The 14,967-nt window shown below is 48.7% G+C and overlaps 1 protein-coding gene across 1 annotated transcript in view; it reads left to right on the top strand.

Moving 5' to 3' along the window:
* The first annotated feature begins 2,487 nt into the window (after positions 1 to 2,487).
* LOC118694668 (fer-1-like protein 4) overlaps positions 2,488 to 14,967 on the top strand; it is a 39,184-nt gene continuing 26,704 nt past the window's right edge. The window contains exons 1-14 of the mRNA XM_036395852.1: positions 2,488 to 2,566; positions 2,664 to 2,719; positions 3,722 to 3,810; positions 6,395 to 6,494; positions 9,285 to 9,376; positions 9,984 to 10,025; positions 10,130 to 10,294; positions 10,563 to 10,623; positions 11,806 to 11,937; positions 12,056 to 12,118; positions 13,084 to 13,168; positions 13,447 to 13,606; positions 13,823 to 14,006; positions 14,773 to 14,959. Of these exons, the coding sequence (XP_036251745.1) occupies positions 2,488 to 2,566; positions 2,664 to 2,719; positions 3,722 to 3,810; positions 6,395 to 6,494; positions 9,285 to 9,376; positions 9,984 to 10,025; positions 10,130 to 10,294; positions 10,563 to 10,623; positions 11,806 to 11,937; positions 12,056 to 12,118; positions 13,084 to 13,168; positions 13,447 to 13,606; positions 13,823 to 14,006; positions 14,773 to 14,959 (1,495 nt within the window). The remainder of the gene's footprint in view (positions 2,567 to 2,663; positions 2,720 to 3,721; positions 3,811 to 6,394; positions 6,495 to 9,284; positions 9,377 to 9,983; positions 10,026 to 10,129; positions 10,295 to 10,562; positions 10,624 to 11,805; positions 11,938 to 12,055; positions 12,119 to 13,083; positions 13,169 to 13,446; positions 13,607 to 13,822; positions 14,007 to 14,772; positions 14,960 to 14,967) is intronic.

The raw sequence follows: 14,967 nt of genomic DNA, 5'->3' as shown, positions 1-14,967 counted from the left end.
ACCTTAAGAGAGATTACAGGTCAGAGTTAAAATTTATTAAAGAGATTATGATAAATACAATAATACAGAGAAAAGTGGTTTTAACCCACAACAACTGAATACAACCTGGCACCCTGTTGGTCAGGGCGATGGTATCTGTCCTGTCGAAGTTCTGGTCCTCCTCTAAATCTATCAAGTGCTGGTGCCAGAAGTTCCCAGGCCTAAAGATTTTTTACACTCATGTTTGTTAGGAAAATTAATCCACAACGCCAGAAGTTTATGTCTGAAAAGGAAACAGAGGAGTCCTGTAGCTTTATTCATGAATGAAGGGGGAGATAATGGGGCATTTTCCATAAGGTGTCTCAAAATGATGGAGGATGCATCCTCCTTTTTATCCTGATTTCCCAGCCAATTTTCCCTCTCTCTTTCCCAATTGGCTGAGGTACTTGAGAAGTACAGACTTCCCTAATGGCCTAATACAGACCCCCTTCCAATGTGCACACCACACAACCCCAAGCCCCCACCCCTCTTTTCTTTCTATCTCTGTTTTTTTTCTCTAAGTCCAAGAATTTAGCAAAGCCTGGGTGAGCAACAGTGTCAATTGGTGGAATTCCTCTGGAATTTATGTTTCTTCACATTGTTTTTTTCACCAATCAATATCTGGCCTTATCCACAAACAGGCCCACAGTTTGTAAAGACATATCTCTCTCATTCCTTTCAGGTTCTGGTGGGGATGCTCAGTACCTCCCTCAGGGCGGAGAGTTTCACAATTCATGAGGTAACACTGTGTGAGTCATGGGATATTTTGAGAGTCCTTGACAGTTAAAAAAAAAAGAAATGAAGTAGAGGGGCGTAGAATACTCCTGTAGCTAGGACAGTGGTAAAACTGCATCCTCCTACACCATGGAGCATGCTTCACCCACATGTACATGCTTCACCAACATGTACAACATATAGCATGCTTCCACCACCCCCAGCACTGCTTTTCACGTGGTCCAGGAGGTGCTTGTGCAAAAGGACAATAAGGGAATATTTGCAGGGCCTGCTTCGAAGAAACTGGCATTACACAGGTATGATTCACTCATTGGTGTTTGTGGAGCTGAATAAGCTGCTCTGGCCTGCTGCAAAGCACTCATGTGTGGATGGAGGTGTATGGAAAATCACTCTATGAAAAGGCAGTGTCCACAGAGGAGACAGAAGAGTCCCAAAACTTTATTTCAATAAAGGGAGAAAGTCCACTTTTCTCTCTCAAGGATTTGCGGGCCCCAGACTCCTTTTATCCTAAACTCCTGGCTACATATTGCCTTCTTCCTTTGCCCAATGGCTGAGGTACCTGAAAGGTACAGCCCTTCTGAATCGCCTACCACATATTCCCCCTTGAACCTGTCATTTTACAGCAAAGTTCAGAAGTTCAGGCTTGTCTGTTTCAGAACCCAAATTGTCTGGGCTCTGCAACAAACCAAAGTTAGTAGAGACATTAAGACCCATTTCAAGCTAACACTCATACCTTCACTCATCAAATTCTTTGTAAAGACATTAGCACACATCTTTCCAGTAACAAGTGTTTGGTGCTGGGTGCTGAGAGGGAGAAGTAGACCCTCAGGAGGAAGAAATGCCCTCCAAAATCTGCTCAGCTCATGATTGTTTGACTGCTTTAATCTGGTCTGAATTTGTGCTTTGAAAGAACTCTGGCATCTCTATCAGCTCTTGAGTAGATAGGATGAGCTGGATTAGGCCTGGGGGCTGCAGCAGGGAGCACAGCCGGCTTCTGGCACCATGTGCCCCAGGTCTCCCTCCTACCCCTCCTTGTGAGGTTGCCAGCACCCTGTGGAGCAGCTGAAGCTCCCATCCCACTGCCTGTGGATTTTGATGCTTGTCTTTGCCCTGCAGAGATCTGGCAGCTGGTGTGCTGTCCCAAAGTGCTCTGGCTTCCTACCTCCACTGAGTAGCACCTCAGGTCCCTGCTCAGGAGGCTGCTGAGCATGTGCTGTTTCCTCATGTCAGAGGAGCCCAACCCTTACAATCTGAGCTGCCCTTTCCCACCCTCACTCTGTTTGTTTTGGAGGGTTTTAGCTGCAGGACCTGTGATTTTGTGCTGGGGATGGTGCAGGGCTGGGCCTGATAGCAGAGCCAGGCTCTGTATTCACAGACAGTGTCTCTCAGTTCTGAATTCAGCAGCCCGTGTCCTTCCAAGGACCAGCTTAAGCATGGCCATGTGATGGCTTCACGTCCCCTGCTGTTTCCTGCAGTGCTCCCCGGGGGTCCCTGTGGTCCAGGGCTCTCTTAGCCAGCAGAGCTGCATTCTGGGGGGCTCAGCCCAGTGGGTTGAGGGAGGGAGGCAGTACAGCCAGGGCTTCCCCGCCTCCCCGTGTCCCTCTGCAGGGGCTGCCCAGCCCATGGGCCACTGGGGTGTGGAGTGTCTGGCCGGACCGGCTGGGTGAGTTGAGGTTGAGTCACTTCGGGCGGTGCACTGCTGAGCGAGAGGCAGCAGGGCCCACAACCAGCTCCATGGCGCTCAGCGTTGGTGTCCGGCGGCTCTCCCAGCTGCCGGGCCATGGCGAGCGGCAGGTCCATCTCAGCTTTCGAGGTGGGCTCAGATGGCTGGGAGGGTGGGGGTTTGGGGATTTAGGGCTGGGGACTTCCTTCTCCTGCCAGCACCTTACGCCTCCTCTCTACTTCTCAAGGCTTCACCCAGAAGACAAGAAAGGTCTGCTGTGGCCCAGAGGCCATCTTCAAGGAGGTGAGGAAACTGGAATCATATGGAACATATGGGACTGGGATGGGACAAGTCAGTGTCTTGGTCATAAAATCATAGATTGGTTTGTGTTGGAAGGGACCTTGAAGATTGTCTCGTTCCAACCCCCACACCATGGACAGGGCCACCTTCCACTAAACTGGGAACTTCTCTGCTGTCTCCTTCTTCCTCTCTGCTCAGAGGGGCAGATGGATTCCTCACATTGTGCATGTGACCTACATGTACAAGCCTCCAGGAACTGAAATTCAGCTGAGTGACACTACCTAGAAGCCTGGGCATATCAAAGCTGAAGGCAAAGCTCCCCCTGCCCTCAGAAAGCCAGACTGTCACTGCAGTTGATGCTTTGTGGGACAGGAGTGGGACTTGTGTGTTTGAGTGCATGTATGTGTGCATATGTGTGAGTGTGCAGGGGCAGGGATGGGGTGGCCTGGGAAGCATGTCCATTTCTTCAGTGCCATCCCCACTGAAGCCTGTGACAGCCCACCTGTGCTGTGCCAGTGGGTGGTTCCCACCTGTCCCTTGCTCAAGTCCCAGTGCCAGTGTGCTGCCTGGGGAAAGGCAGTGAAGGTGGCGGGGAGCAAGAGGCACAGCCACTGTTTTGGATGTGTGGTGAGTTGAAGGTCCAGAGTGCAGCTTTTCTCTAAGCCAGATGACTCCCTGCCTGGGTGATTACTTCTCCCCAAACACCTCTGTACGTTCCCCTGTTCTGTCTCACTCCACAACCTGCCAGCTCAGGGACCCTAGCAGGCACAAGCATCCTTTTTTTTCCACGGTGGTGCTGCTCTGTCTTCTGTAGCAGCTGGCTTGTGGCTCTGTGCTGCTGGAGGGGCTCTATGCCTGGCCAGCAGGAAAGTAACTTCCCATCACAGCTGCTTTTCATCATATCCATGGACTTGGTCACCTCACAGGGGAGCCAACCAGCCATGAGACATGGGAAAGTGTGGCCGAGAATGAGTTGTCATCCCTTCCTGCTCCATTTGTTTGCAGCTCTTTCACTGGCCGCACTACGGGAAGCTTGTCATGGGCGAAATGCTGTCCATTAAGGTTTACAACTGCAGCAAGGTTTTCAGTAACAGGTGGGTCCTTTGATTGTTGGGGTGACCAGTAGAGGTGGGGGAGAAGACATACTGGTCTTTACATTGTCTTCTGGCAGTAGAAAATATTTATTGAAAATTTGATGGAAAGAAGATGAGCAGAATGCCACTTATAGAGGAAGGATGGAGCTGGTTGTTCTGGTGGGGCAGCAATACTGTTTATATTAAGTTAAATAAGGGAAATGATTTAGCTGTGCCAGCAGTAACAGGGACTACATAAGGATCCAGATCAGACCCTCAGCTGCGACAAAGGTTAAACAAGGCCCTAAAAAACAGCTACAGGCAAGTCTTGCTGCAGACTCAGGACCTACTGTCATCCTGAATATCCTTGTGACTGTGACCATGCTGCACCCAAATTCAACATATCTGTCAGTGTAGAAAAGCCCTGAATGCATTGTGTTATGGTTTAACCTTTAATAAGACAGCAATTTCAATTTAAAAGATCAGCCAGAATTTAAAATGCTTCTAGGTGGCACAGGCACAACTTTGTCAACTCAGGGGCTATTCCAACAGTTGTAAAACACTGCAGGGAAACCCAAGAATGGAGATGACAGATTGAGTAGTGGAGCAAGAAAGGCAACAGAGGCATGTTCTTCAGGACATGTGAAACATGAAGATGCAGGGAAAGGTGCCAGCTCTGATAAGCAGATTTTAAGAACTGAAGGAAAATGTACCAGCTAATAACACAAACCTAATAAATTTGCATACAGCTAGTAATGCAAACCTTTTCAAAGATTCCAGAGAGGGCATGGAGAAAACAGATAAGCACAACACATGCGAAACACAGATGACGACAGAGCATAAAGTGTGGCAGAATGTTGTGTCACGGTTTCCTGGATGCTTTTCTTATGGGAGCTGGATCAGAGGAATTGTCTCTGACTGAAATGTCAATAGAAACTGCTGCAGGACAAAGAGATACCACAAACAGTTACAAAACAGTAGGACCTGACAGCCTGAAGCAAAGGAGTCCAGTGGGAAAATGAGTGGATTGACACTATATCCACATAGCTCCACTGCTGGGGAGTAGCATAATAGTAGGTGACAAACAGTACAATTCAAAAGCAGTTGGTTTGTGCATTGGGATGGTCAAAATTAAATAGAAAGAGAGTGTGGAAAGACAGAAGGGAAAAACTTGTTACATCGCTGTATCTGTTTATGGTCTCTGAACTTCTGTGTGTGCATCATTTCTGTGGCAGCAGCATCAAGCTGGCAAAGCTGGAAAGGAGGAGGATGAGCAGACAGACTCCTTCTTGGGGGGTAGGAAGTTGGACAGATTCTGTGTTTTAGAGAAAAGGGAGGTGAGAAGGAATACAAGAGATCGACAGCTCACAGCTGAAATTGAGATGTGTGGGGAGCAGTTCCTCTTGTCTGAGTCCTGGGTAGGCTCTTCCAGTGGTGGCTGCCAGCTGGCATAGGGAAGCTCTACTTCATGCAGGGCTTAGCTTGGCTGCCAGCAGAGATGCCATGAGGAGATGGAAGTCCATGTACACACAGGCACAGACAGTGACACACAAACCAGGGTTAGGTTTGGCAAATGCTGTCCTGCATGCCTTGCTGCCACTTGCAGGGAGGCAGATAACCCTTCTCCAGGCAGAAGCCACTTTGGAGTAGGTAAATTTTGGCCTGACTTGCTGACATTCTTGTGGCCATAGCTTTATGTCCTAGTTTTGTATTTTCTTGTGTAAAGCTTCTGTTTCCCAGTTTTTTCTGAGAAGAGTCCCCCCAGCTCTGCTGGATGCCCAGACACAGACTAGCTCCTGTGAAGCCCAACTCTGCTGACGGGGAGATCTCCTTCACACTCCATGAGTCTGGATCTGCACAAACCTTTAACCACCAGTGGCAGCTCAGTTGCAAGTAGCTGCCTGGGCATGACTAGGGAAAAGGCAGGACCTGCTGCAGGGTCAGTCTCAGGTATTCAGCTGCCAGACTCCCTATGAAAAACACTTCAGGGCAGCTCAGAGGGACTGTGAGTGGGAGAGTGGAGGTCCCAGTACTCCCCAGGATGTAGGCACTGATGCTATGTACAGTGTTGTTGCAGTCTCTCTTTTTATTCCAGTGTTAGGAAAATTAATCCACAAACACCAAAGGTTTATGTCCAAAAAGGAGACAGAGGAGTCCTGTAGCTTTATTTGAATAAAAGGAGAGGTTATGGGTGTTCTCCGTGGGGTCTCTCAAATTGTTAGAGGACACAGCCTCCTTTTTATCCTGATTTCCCCGCCACATTTCCCTTCTCTTTTTCCCCATTGGCTGGCGTACTTGAGAGGAACAGACTTCCTGAAATGCCTAATACCTATGACTCCCTTGTAATTTGTATACCCCTGCCCCCTTTTTTTTCCCTTGTGTCAATCTATGGAATTTCTGTGGAATGTATGGTTCTTCTTTTATCTCTCTGTATCTAACTTTATTTATCAGCAGTTTGTTTACTGTTTGTAAAGACAAATCTCTCATTCCATTCATCAATCAGTGGAATCCTTTCCATTGTTTCTTTTATCCCTCAGTACTAGTTTTATCTACCAGCAAACCCACAGTTTGTTTGTAAAGACAAATCCCTCATTCCTTTCACCAGGCTGCTCGGTACCCTTGTCCTCAGCCTTCAGCACCTGATGACATCTGGAAGACTAATCCTGCGTGAGTCCCTTGTGGACAAGAGCAATAGAGTCACTGATGTAAGTTCTCCATGGACAGCCTGGCTATCAGCAGTCAGTAAGGCTTTTTGGGACACTTCATGTGGTACTCTCCAGGTGGATTGGGGACTGAGGGGGAATCCAAAATGCTGTTTGAGCTGGAAGCACTGTGGCATTTATGCCATCTCTGCACAGACACTTCACATCCACCAAGAGGTTTCTTGGAGCATCTACAAATGCATGGGTTTGGCTGGGGCTCCTGGAGAACTGTCAAGGGCCTGAATGAACAGAGGGAGGCTTCATAAAACCTTCTCAACTCTGGGAAATGGATGTAGGAAGTTGCATCTTCTCTGCTTCATGCACCATGAAGTGCATGTGTATGGGCTGCTGCAGTGATGGAGTGAGGTGGAAGGTGGTAGTGTGCCTTGGAACTCCCAGCAAGCTTTTAGGTTAAACATTAGCGCTAACTGGATGGCTTAATGAGTGTCTGTGACAGCATGAGTGTCACTGACACCTGACTGCCCCTCTGCTCTGCGGGTCCTGCTCTCCTCCAGCCCTGGCACTGGGGCTCAGTCAGTCCTTTGCACTTGTAGAAGATGAACACCACCCTAAAATGAGCTGTTTCCTGCGAGCTGGGTGTGCAGGCACAGCTCAGTGGGTTCCAGACTGCCACACCTGTGCCAGGGCAGCTGGCAGGCAGGAAGAGCAGAGGTGGAGGCAGCGGTCCTGCAAGGTGCTGCCTTTCTGCTTGCTCTTCACACAGGCAGTATGACTAAACCACATGGTGGCACATGGTATGCAAGCTCTGTGGCCTCCAGACCACCAGCCTGAGTGGCACAGGCACAAGTTGCTGGTGTTACTGGACTCCTGGAGCTGGTCCAGATAGAAATTGACCATTTCCAGGATGATTTTTAGACCATTCAGTTCACTGGATAAATGTTTACGCTAGCAAAGAGACAGGGATTAGACTCACCTCTTGGTGCTGGTGATGGTTTGAAGGGACTCCATTGTGTAAGGTCAGCGGTACAATGTGGCCCAGCCCTTTGCCCCGGGTGCCTCTTCCCTTGTACTCACAGCAACACATGTGTAAGAGCCTAAATGAGAGATGTGGGACTCCAGGGGGCTCTCCAAAATGCAGTTTATTCCATCCAAGAGGTTACAGCAGTCCAGGGTTGTGGGTGACAGAGCTGTGCCTACAGCTGTCAGCTCCAGCTGCAGGCAGGCCTGGAGACCCTTTGGTTTTGGTTACATTGCATTATATACTTTTCTTTGCTTAGCATCTTAATACAGTAGAACTAATCTATAACTTAACTATTATCTATAGCCTATCATAACTACTGTAATTACCATATTCATGTTACAATTCTCCAGTCACTAAAAATTAGAACATTATAGTTTAAGCTAGAAGTTGTTATTCAGTTTTCTTGCAGTGGAAAATTCTGAGACCTTTTTTCTACTTGCCACATCAGCAGGCTTGTTTGCCTGTGCTATTTTCTTGCTTGGTAAAAACATCTTCTTGTTTGAGGTGGGTTTATCCTTTGCTCTAAGTCATAAAACCCCCTTCCAACATACCCTTTGCGTCCTTGGTTATCCAGTAATACTGGCTCAGCAATTATTTTCTTCTATGTCAAAACTTGCTTCCATCTCTATTCCTTCATCAGACTCTACATTTAAAAATCTTTCTGCTAAGCATACATATCTGTGAAACTTTCTTGTCAAACTTTCATCCTTCCCAACACACGTGCTGATGAGCTGCTCCAACCAAAACCCAACCACATTCAGTTTTGCTGGGTTAGTTTTGGATTGTGCAACCCTGGCTGCACAACAGCTGCAGGGGATAGAAATAGGGCAGACAAGACTGCTCATTCAAGAGCAGCCTGAGACCCTCTCAGCTCAGCTTGGAAGAGACATGACCCCAAGAGAGAGGCTGCTCCTTTAGAAAAGTGGGAATAAAGCCATTAGACTTCCTGCTAGTCCAAATCCAGTTCTCCTCTGGGAATAGAGTTACTTGCACCTCTTCTTCTCCTGGTGATTTGAAGGAGTGTTTTTAGGCCCTTAGCTTTTCATCCAGTTTCGTCTCAGGCTTCTTCACCCTCTAGCCTTTTCTGCTGCCTTTCCTGATTTCTTGGGCTGCATTTCTTTTCCCAGAAATATGCATTTTCCAGAGATTGAGCTCTGAACCCAGAGTACCTCTCCTTCAGCCTACTAAGGAGTGATCTCCTCCATGCTAGTGTTTTTGGCCTCTGCTGGGAAATCATTTGTGTATGTGTTGGTTTGAGATCAGGCTGGCCACCTGAAGACCAAGGGTGTTCACACCTGTGTTGGCTGTGCCAATACCCAGCGTGCTCTGTACGTCTCTGGCTGTCCTTCCTTTTCTCTTGTGATGCAGGCTCTCGATGTGCTGGTGGCTTCTCCAGCATTTTAATCCAAGCTAGGGATTCCTAGCTTGCTAGGATCCTCTGCCAGCTGTCTTGTGCCTCCTCCAGAGAGACTGCTCCAAATCCCTGCATGTTATTGTGCCAGGCTCTCCCCAGTTCCCTTGTCAAAAATGCTTCGAGGCTATTCTCTGGGCCTCTTTATGGTAGATTTGTAAAGTTGAGCCAGCTTTTATTCAATGAAACATGGAGTTTGAGAAGCTGTGGAGGAGGGAGTTTTGTTATGTCTAGCCTATTGGTGGAGGCAGACAATGGGAGTTTGGTATAAATATGCTTCTTGTGGGGACGCTTCTCACTTCTTTTTTTCTTCCATGTCCCCCTTTCTCTTTTTTGTGACATTTTTGCCTTTGTTTTGTTGCTACCAAGCTCTCAGGCCCTTTCACTTTCTGCTTTGTAGATCTACATTGAGTTGGATTTGCGCTACCAGCCTCCAAATAGCTCAGCAGGGAGCTGGGTTGAAGAGGATTTTGTCTATCTTATGAAAGACAGGTATGGAAATTCTAGAAAGAGCAAATTTCCAGGCAATCTGTAAAGCTGCCTTTGTCAGTGGCAGCCTTTGAGATGCAATCCAGCCTCATGTAGTCTCCATTTCTGGCCAGGCTGATGTGTCTCAACTCTACAGCAGCAATAAGGGAGCAGGACTCTTGGATAAAGAGATTCATTCCTTGTTATCACAACGAGCCTTTGACTGCAATAATCCACTGTAGGTGCTGGGAGTCCTGGGACTCCCTAGGAGAGACTTGAGAGCATTTCTGCAGCCCTCCTGGCTTGTGGTTGCAAAGTTGCAGAGAGCATGGTTTTGGCCTCCAGCAATTCCATGCACCATGCATGCTGGTAATGCCCAAAGCCAGGGGAGTTGTAGGTTTCTGGGCAAACAGGATGACAGGCAGTAGCAAGGCCTGCAGAGTGTCACTTGTGGAACTAGAGAGAAAACAGCAGACACATGGGGTGGACAGTGGATAAGCTTAGGAAAAAATTGCTGGTGTCCCTGCCAAAAAATAAACAGGAGAGTGTCTGGGGCACTGTTCCTTAAATGAATCAGAAAACAGCTGTGGCACACTGGTCTTTAGAGAAAAACATCTTTTGTTTTTTACAGTTCAGAGTTAATCATCCACAATCCTGGATTTGAGCAGCTGGAGTAAGTAGCCCTTGAATGTTGGCTCACCCTCCTGGGTGGAGGGCAGTCCACAGCCCACTTGTGAGGGCTGATGTATGGTTCATGGCATGCTGCGGGGCTTGCAGGACTGCTGAGTGGCTGAGAGCGAAGGAACTGGACAAGAAGGCTGCTTCACTAGGCAGGAAGCTGGCAAAAGGTCTGGAGACTGATGAAGAAGAGGAAGAGGAAGAAGATTTCTATGATACATCTGAGATTGAGGCCTCGGGCATAATCTTCAGCCCTGTGAAGAGGTATCCATGGCATGGTCTTCTTTCTTGTCCTTGCTTGGGTCCTGGTGTATAAAGTGCCATATCCTGCAGCTCATGACAGTCTGCTTTGGCAAAATGTCAGAAAATTTCCATCTCTAAAGGCCCTAGATAGGGTGTGTTGGGGATTGGCTTATTCCCAAGGCAATGAGCCATTATTTGTGAGGTTTTCTGTTGCTTCCCTTGGTGGGGACTTACTCAGGGTTCATGTTGACAAGGACACCTGCTCACCTGGGCTTTTTTTTCTGTGCAGCCGCTCCAGACTCTGCTCTGCACGGGACCTCTTTGCCATCCCAATGTCGCAGAGTTTCCAGGTACTGCAGCACTGGGTGCATGTCTCTATTGCTGCCTCTGACCCCGCAGCCAGTCTCTTACTGCCTTGCTGAAGGCCTGGGCTTCTCCAATTGCCACTTACTTTGCCGAGGCCTCTAGCATGAAGACCATCATGCTTTGTGTGACTTCCCTGGGCAAGATGTAAGATTCCCCGCATCTGTGAACGGCATGCAGAATGAACTGCATCCATGAGTGCCGGCCACAGTATCAGTAAGCCCATGTAGTTAGCTATGGATAAACAGGAGAAGGGAATCAGCTACATGTGCCATTGCAAACCACTGCCTGAGCACTGCCTGCTTCAGAGAGTACCCAGGCAGGGCTGGTGCCTGCCAGCTTTCTGCCAGGGTCTTGTCTGTCTTCCTTAGGGAGAGCTGTGGGACATGACCAGGGCCAGAGGGCTATGTGGGGGCTTGCTTGGACATGCCAGAAAGCTGTTAGGAAGCAGTGGCTCTGGCTGATTATCTCACATCAGGCTAAATTGATTTCAGGGCAAGTCTCCCAGCATGGCTATGGATATAAATCCTCCTCTGGTTCTAAGTAAACGTGGACTCACCTTTTGTCCTATCAACCAAGCAGGAAGTTTTTGTGAGGGTTGAATTTACTGCCATCATTCTCTTGAAGCAATCATTCTGTACCTTAACCATGGTCTAATTGCTTGTACCAAGAGCAAGTGTGAGACCATTTCTTTTATATCTTAGACTCGTAAGCAGTTGCAGTAAATGTAAGTAAATAGTAAGCGGCCACATTCCAGTCTCTCCAATGGTGTCCATCTCAGTAGCATTCAAAGTGGAGTATTAACAGAAGATACAAAAAGCAAATTCTCCAAGATGCTCTGTGGACCCTCCCATGTGGGAGCAGTGGGTTTTTCGCCACTTGGGATGAGAAACTGAGGGTACAAGTGCTGCTGGGAAGGTCAGGTCTTGTCAAAAGTACTGGGGCTCTTACACTTTATTTCCTTGCTTGTCTGAAAGAAACAAGCATCTCAAATACTACTTTGGTCTCTCCTGGCTGTAGCAGATTTCAGCAGGCATGCTTTTGCCTGCCCTAGGCATCCAGCTCTGAATTGAGACTGTCCTGTACATGTGCATATTGGTATTCTTGAAACAATCTCAGGATGGAGGTGTAAACAAGGAGAGTGCTGGTTTTCTCCTGTATTTTCTCAGGTTGGGATTAATGTAATTGAAGCACAGAAGTTGGTGGGGGTGAACATCAACCCCTTTGTTGTAGTCAAGGTGGGAGAAGAAAAGAGGCACACGGCGACACAGAAGTCAACAAACTGCCCCTTCTACAACGAAGTATGTGACATGGACAGAGGCTCTGTCCTTGCCCCACCAATGTCCCGAGTGCCTGGGACCATCCTTGCAAGGGATGTCTGGAAGCCTGGGGCTAAGCTGTCTTGCTCTTCTCTTCCAGTATTTTTTGTTTGACTTCTATGAGCCAAGGGACATTTTATTACACAGACTCATAGAGATCTCGGTATGTATGTCTTCCTCTTCATCTTTCACTGGTTAGTGGTACAGCCTGGTGCTTCTGTGTGTAGACACTGGGTGCAATGGGCAAAGCAAGGCTACCAATACCATGGAGGTGTTCCAGCTGGAATCACCTACCCACAGAGAGCCACAGGGCCTTCCTGTGGCTGCACTGGGGCAGAGACCTAGCCCTGCTCTGAGCCAGTGCTGGGCAGTGTTGCCTTCCCATCTCCTCCAGGTAAGGGTTTTTCGTCACCCTGTGACTGCAGTGGGGCCTCTGGGGCACTTTCTTGCCTTTTGCCTTGTTGCCCTTCTGTTTGGCATTAATTCCCTACTGCCCCCTTACCTTGGAGTCTCATCCTGCAGGTCCCGAAGGTAAGTGACTGATGTGATTATTTGTGCTGTAGAAAAGCCCAGGCAGGCAGAGAGGTTGAAAATCCCTTGGCACAAAGCACAAAGACTTTCCCAAGACACAGGGATATTCTGAAGATCGCTAAACCCAGCCAGCACACCCTTTGCCAAGTGGTCTCCGTACTTTCCTTGTGAAAAGCTGCGTGTCTCTTCTGCTGCTGAGAGTTCAGCAAGAACTGAGCAAGACTTGGGTTTTGGGAGAGATGCTGGCCTGATGGGGTCATGGCTCTGCCCTAACCCAGCAGGATATGGACACAAGGACTTCCTGTGGGAAAACAGATTTGTCCTATCTCCATTGTTGGGCCGTGGCTAACCTGGGATTGCAGAAGCTGAATTGTTTGCACATGACTGCCTTGGTCTAGGTTTGACTGTGGGCTATGGGCTGGTGGGCTTTGTGGGAGTGGTGACACAGATGAGTCAATCTGCATGAAGAACTTGCAACCACTGCCTCAGCTGTGCTTGGAACACCTCTTGGCAGCCCTGTGTTCCTTGGAGATATCTGGATGTGTCACCTGGCTGTCCACACCTTATGGTGCTCAGGGAAATTTGTGCTGTCTGCAGGTTTTTCACTCAAAGAAGATACCATTTTTGGGAACTTGCATAGGAACGTTCAAGATGGATGTTGAGACAGTGTACAGCCAGCCAGGTATGAGAACTGTACCACATACCTGTGTCTGATCCTGGCTCTATGTGAAACTGGTGTTTCCTTCATGCTCTGATGGGTCTGGTCAAGGCCCTGGTTTTAAAGCACTTAGTTTGCATGAAGATCTGAGCTTGCTTCTCCACCCAGCTGTCTGAAGGCAGGTGACACCTCCTGCACCTTCAGAGGCAGGATCAGGGCCAGAGCAGTCTTTGTGCGGACAGAGTTGGATGTGAAATGGTAACCTAGCTGCTCCCTAGGGAACTCCTCCTCTTCCCTCTCAGATCACAGGTTTTTCCAGAAGTGGGCAGTTATCAGTGACCCCATGGACACCCAGGCAGGCGTGAAAGGCTTTGTGAAGTGCAACATCTCTGTCTCTGCACGTGGGGATATTGTGAGCTTCCTTCCTACCTATTCCAGGAACCAGGATGAGGACATTGAAAGGTAGGTGCAGTGGGATCTTGCATGTCCCTGGGGAACACTGCCATGTCTCTCTTCACACAACCTTTTTTCCCCATTTTCCCCTCTTCTGATGGGCAAAGACCCAGTGAAAAAGACCTGTGGTGAGGCAGGATCCAATCTTCCTGCCAGTCAGTGAATTTCCCATCATTGTGTTCTGTGGACTTCAGGAGAGAGGCAGAACATGAATTTGTCTTTCAGGAATCTGCTGCTGCCTAAGAGAGTTCCTGCAGAGAGACCCTGGGCCAGGGTCTGCATCAAACTCTATCGTGCTGAGGGGCTGCCCAGCATGAGAGCAGGCATCATGGGTGGTATCTCCAAGATCATAGGGGAGAGAAAAGTCTTTATCGACCCATATGTGCAGGTCTCATTCTGTGGGCAGCAGGTGAGTCTGAGGGGAAGCTGTGTTGGGACAGGCTGATTCTCTCTTGGCTGTGTGGCAGCATGTGGTGGGCTCATGGTGCCAGGAGCCCCCATGAGGCAATCCCACTGAAAATAGCCTGGGAGAGCTCAGGTGTTGCTGCCTTTAGCAGTGGTCTGGGCTGTGTGGCCATGGCTGTGCAATGTCTGAATGAGAAGGCTGTTCTCTGCTTTTGTCTCTACAGAGAGCTGCTTATAGGACATCCTCAGCCCTGAGCACAGCTACTGGCTGAGCTACTGGTTTTGCAGGCAGATATTCATATCCTTAAATATAGGGATAAATCCTGGAGCAGAAGTCCTTTTTCTGTGTCAGGGTGGGCTCAGCCTGAGACCCTTGAGAGACTTTACTGAGATAATGACCCAGTTTTTGCACACAAAGTCAGGGTTTTTGATCCCATATTATCCATTAATATGAGAATCAATCCCTGATTGGCAGTCTTGTGGGCCTGGAGTGCTCCAGGCAACCCTTAGATACCTATGAGTCTGCTGCTCGTTTGCATTCCCTTGATTGTGTAGGTCATGCCAGGGCCTTGGGACAGCCCCCCGTTAATGAAACAGAGAGCAATTGCAGGAACGGGGATAGGAGCAGGGACACTGCCACACCCAGAGCCTGCCTGGCACTGTCTGCCAGGTGGTACAAGAGTGCATGCCATTCCGAGACAAGCTTTGAGGTATCCCTTTCTCTGGGCACCAGTTGGGACAGTGACACTTTCACACCTTCTCCTTCCCAGGGGGAAACATCAGTAGAGACCAGCACCACTGAGCCCGAGTGGAACGAGCAGATTAGTTTTATTGAGATGTTCCCACCTCTGTCCAGGAAGATAAAAGTCCAGGTGCTGGATGATGCCAATGTCGGTGATGTGGCCATTGCTACACACTACATTGACCTGCAGGAGATCTCAGACCCTGAGAGGAATGGTGAGGCT

The sequence above is a fragment of the Molothrus ater genome, chromosome 17, assembly GCF_012460135.2.
Source record: "Molothrus ater isolate BHLD 08-10-18 breed brown headed cowbird chromosome 17, BPBGC_Mater_1.1, whole genome shotgun sequence".
Taxonomy (NCBI): domain Eukaryota; kingdom Metazoa; phylum Chordata; class Aves; order Passeriformes; family Icteridae; genus Molothrus; species Molothrus ater.
The sequence above is the reverse complement of the archived record's forward strand: the minus strand, read 5'-3'. Positions and strand labels throughout refer to the sequence as shown.